General features: G+C 55.1%; 1 protein-coding gene across 1 annotated transcript; it reads right to left on the bottom strand.

The window, feature by feature from the left end:
- Nucleotides 1–29: 29 nt before the first annotated feature.
- LOC104080476 (polymeric immunoglobulin receptor-like) lies at nucleotides 30–1319 on the bottom strand. Its single transcript, XM_009582875.1, has 3 exons — nucleotides 1064–1319; nucleotides 465–794; nucleotides 30–367 (listed from the first exon to the last, which is right to left on the bottom strand). Exons 1-3 carry the CDS (start codon nucleotides 1317–1319, stop codon nucleotides 30–32), a joined length of 924 nt encoding a protein of 307 aa, XP_009581170.1.
- Nucleotides 1320–1740: the final 421 nt, after the last annotated feature.

The following is a 1740-nucleotide window of genomic DNA, read 5'->3' on the forward strand; positions in this document are numbered from 1 at the left end:
AGGGATTTATCGTGCTCCAAGCCATCCCATCACCTACCCTTCTGGATGCGCAGCTTCACAGAGGAGGTGTGCTCTGTGTGCCCGTTTTTAGCCCCGCACCAGTACCATCCTGCATCCTCCTCTCTCAGGTGGCTCATCACCACCGTGTAAGTCCCATTTTCCCGGTCGCCGCTGGCTATTTGTATTCGCCCTTTGTAGGACTCGTGCACAAACCCGTCCGCATCCACGAGCAGTGAGCAGCTAGCTTCTTTCCACCTGCACAAATACTTCTTCTCGTAGTTCCCCTCGGGATCATAGTGGCACTTCAAGGACAGCGAGCCTCCGACTGTGCCGCTCAGAAATTTTGGTCTCTTGGGAAGGGTGGAGGCTGCAGGTTGGAGAGGACCACGTTAGCATTTCATGCTACTCATCCAGGGCTGCAAGAAACCCATGCAGCATGTGCAGCCCCCAGCACCCCGTCCTACCTGCGGTCACCTGCAGAGCTACCACCCGCGGGCTGTCCCAGCTGCTAAGGCTTCCCGTCCCGCACCTGTACAGCCCCGAGTCTTCCTTTTTTAAGTCATTTATCAAGATTTTGAAAGCTCCAGAGCTCTCCTGAGGGGTGATAAAGATTCGTCCTTGGTAACTCTTTTCTACGTAGCCATTGGTGTCGGCAATGAGCGCGCAGCCGATTCTCCCCAGTTTGCACCAGAACCTCTTCTCACCGCCTTGGGTGTCCCCGGGTGGGCACAGGACCGTGACAGAGCCGCGGAGCTCCCCCCGGATGAGCTCAGTCGGTCCCAACACACCGGCATCTGTAGGGAGAGAGCACAGCAGGCACCATCCAGCATGCAGTCCCCAGCCAGGCAGGAGAGAGTTTCCTTTTACATTTATGAATAGCTGATTTGTCCAAATCTGGGTACTTTTATACCCCACTGTTGTAAATATCTGGTTAATAGCACGGGGTAGAAAAAGTTGGTACGCCTGCTGTGCATGGATGCTCCAGCATCCAGCCCCAAACCGCTCCCTGGGAGCCGGGCTGCCGGCGGAGCGGAGCCTCCCCTCTCCCCGGCCAGCATCCTACCTGCCAAAACCGTCAGGTTCAGGCTGACATACAGGCCTCTGTTGCTGATGCCGATGCCACATCGGTAGGTCCCCGTGTCGCTCTTCTTCAGCTCTGTCATCGTCACTGCGAAGGTGCCGTTCTGGGGGATGTCCTCGAGAGACACTCGCCCCGCGTGGTCTTTCGAGGTGTAGCCGGTTGTAGAAATGATGGTGTAGCAAACTCCGCTTCCTGCTATTTTGCACCAATATTTTCGGTCGTGCTTGTTGGCTGGCATGATGGAGTAGAAGCACTGATGGGTCACTGATCCTCCAACCTCACCTGTCAGAAACCTGGGTCCGAACAAGGTACTTGAGACTGGCTCTTCGTGGGGAAGAAAGAAAGAGAAGTAGTTGGTTAGAGACAGCCAGATCCTTGCCTGGCAAAAAACAGCATAGCTCCTTCGAGTCAAGGGCAGCAGTGGGACATCTGGCTCAGAAAGTTCAGTGTTTATTTTGGATGTGGTGTGGTACCTTCCTTGAGTGCCACATTATCCGCTTGAGGATAACTGATGGCGCAGAGCCACCGCCCTGTTGCCACAGCACAAATGGGGAACCCTCGATGCCCCTTACAGATGCCCCAAACCCCCATCAGCCCTGACAGTCCTGCCTGGAGTTACATGTCAAGGGCAGCAGTTAACAGCAAACATCTAACAACCT

Source organism: Fulmarus glacialis, unplaced genomic scaffold (assembly GCF_000690835.1).
Source record: "Fulmarus glacialis isolate BGI_N327 unplaced genomic scaffold, ASM69083v1 scaffold21348, whole genome shotgun sequence".
NCBI classification, from domain to species: domain Eukaryota; kingdom Metazoa; phylum Chordata; class Aves; order Procellariiformes; family Procellariidae; genus Fulmarus; species Fulmarus glacialis.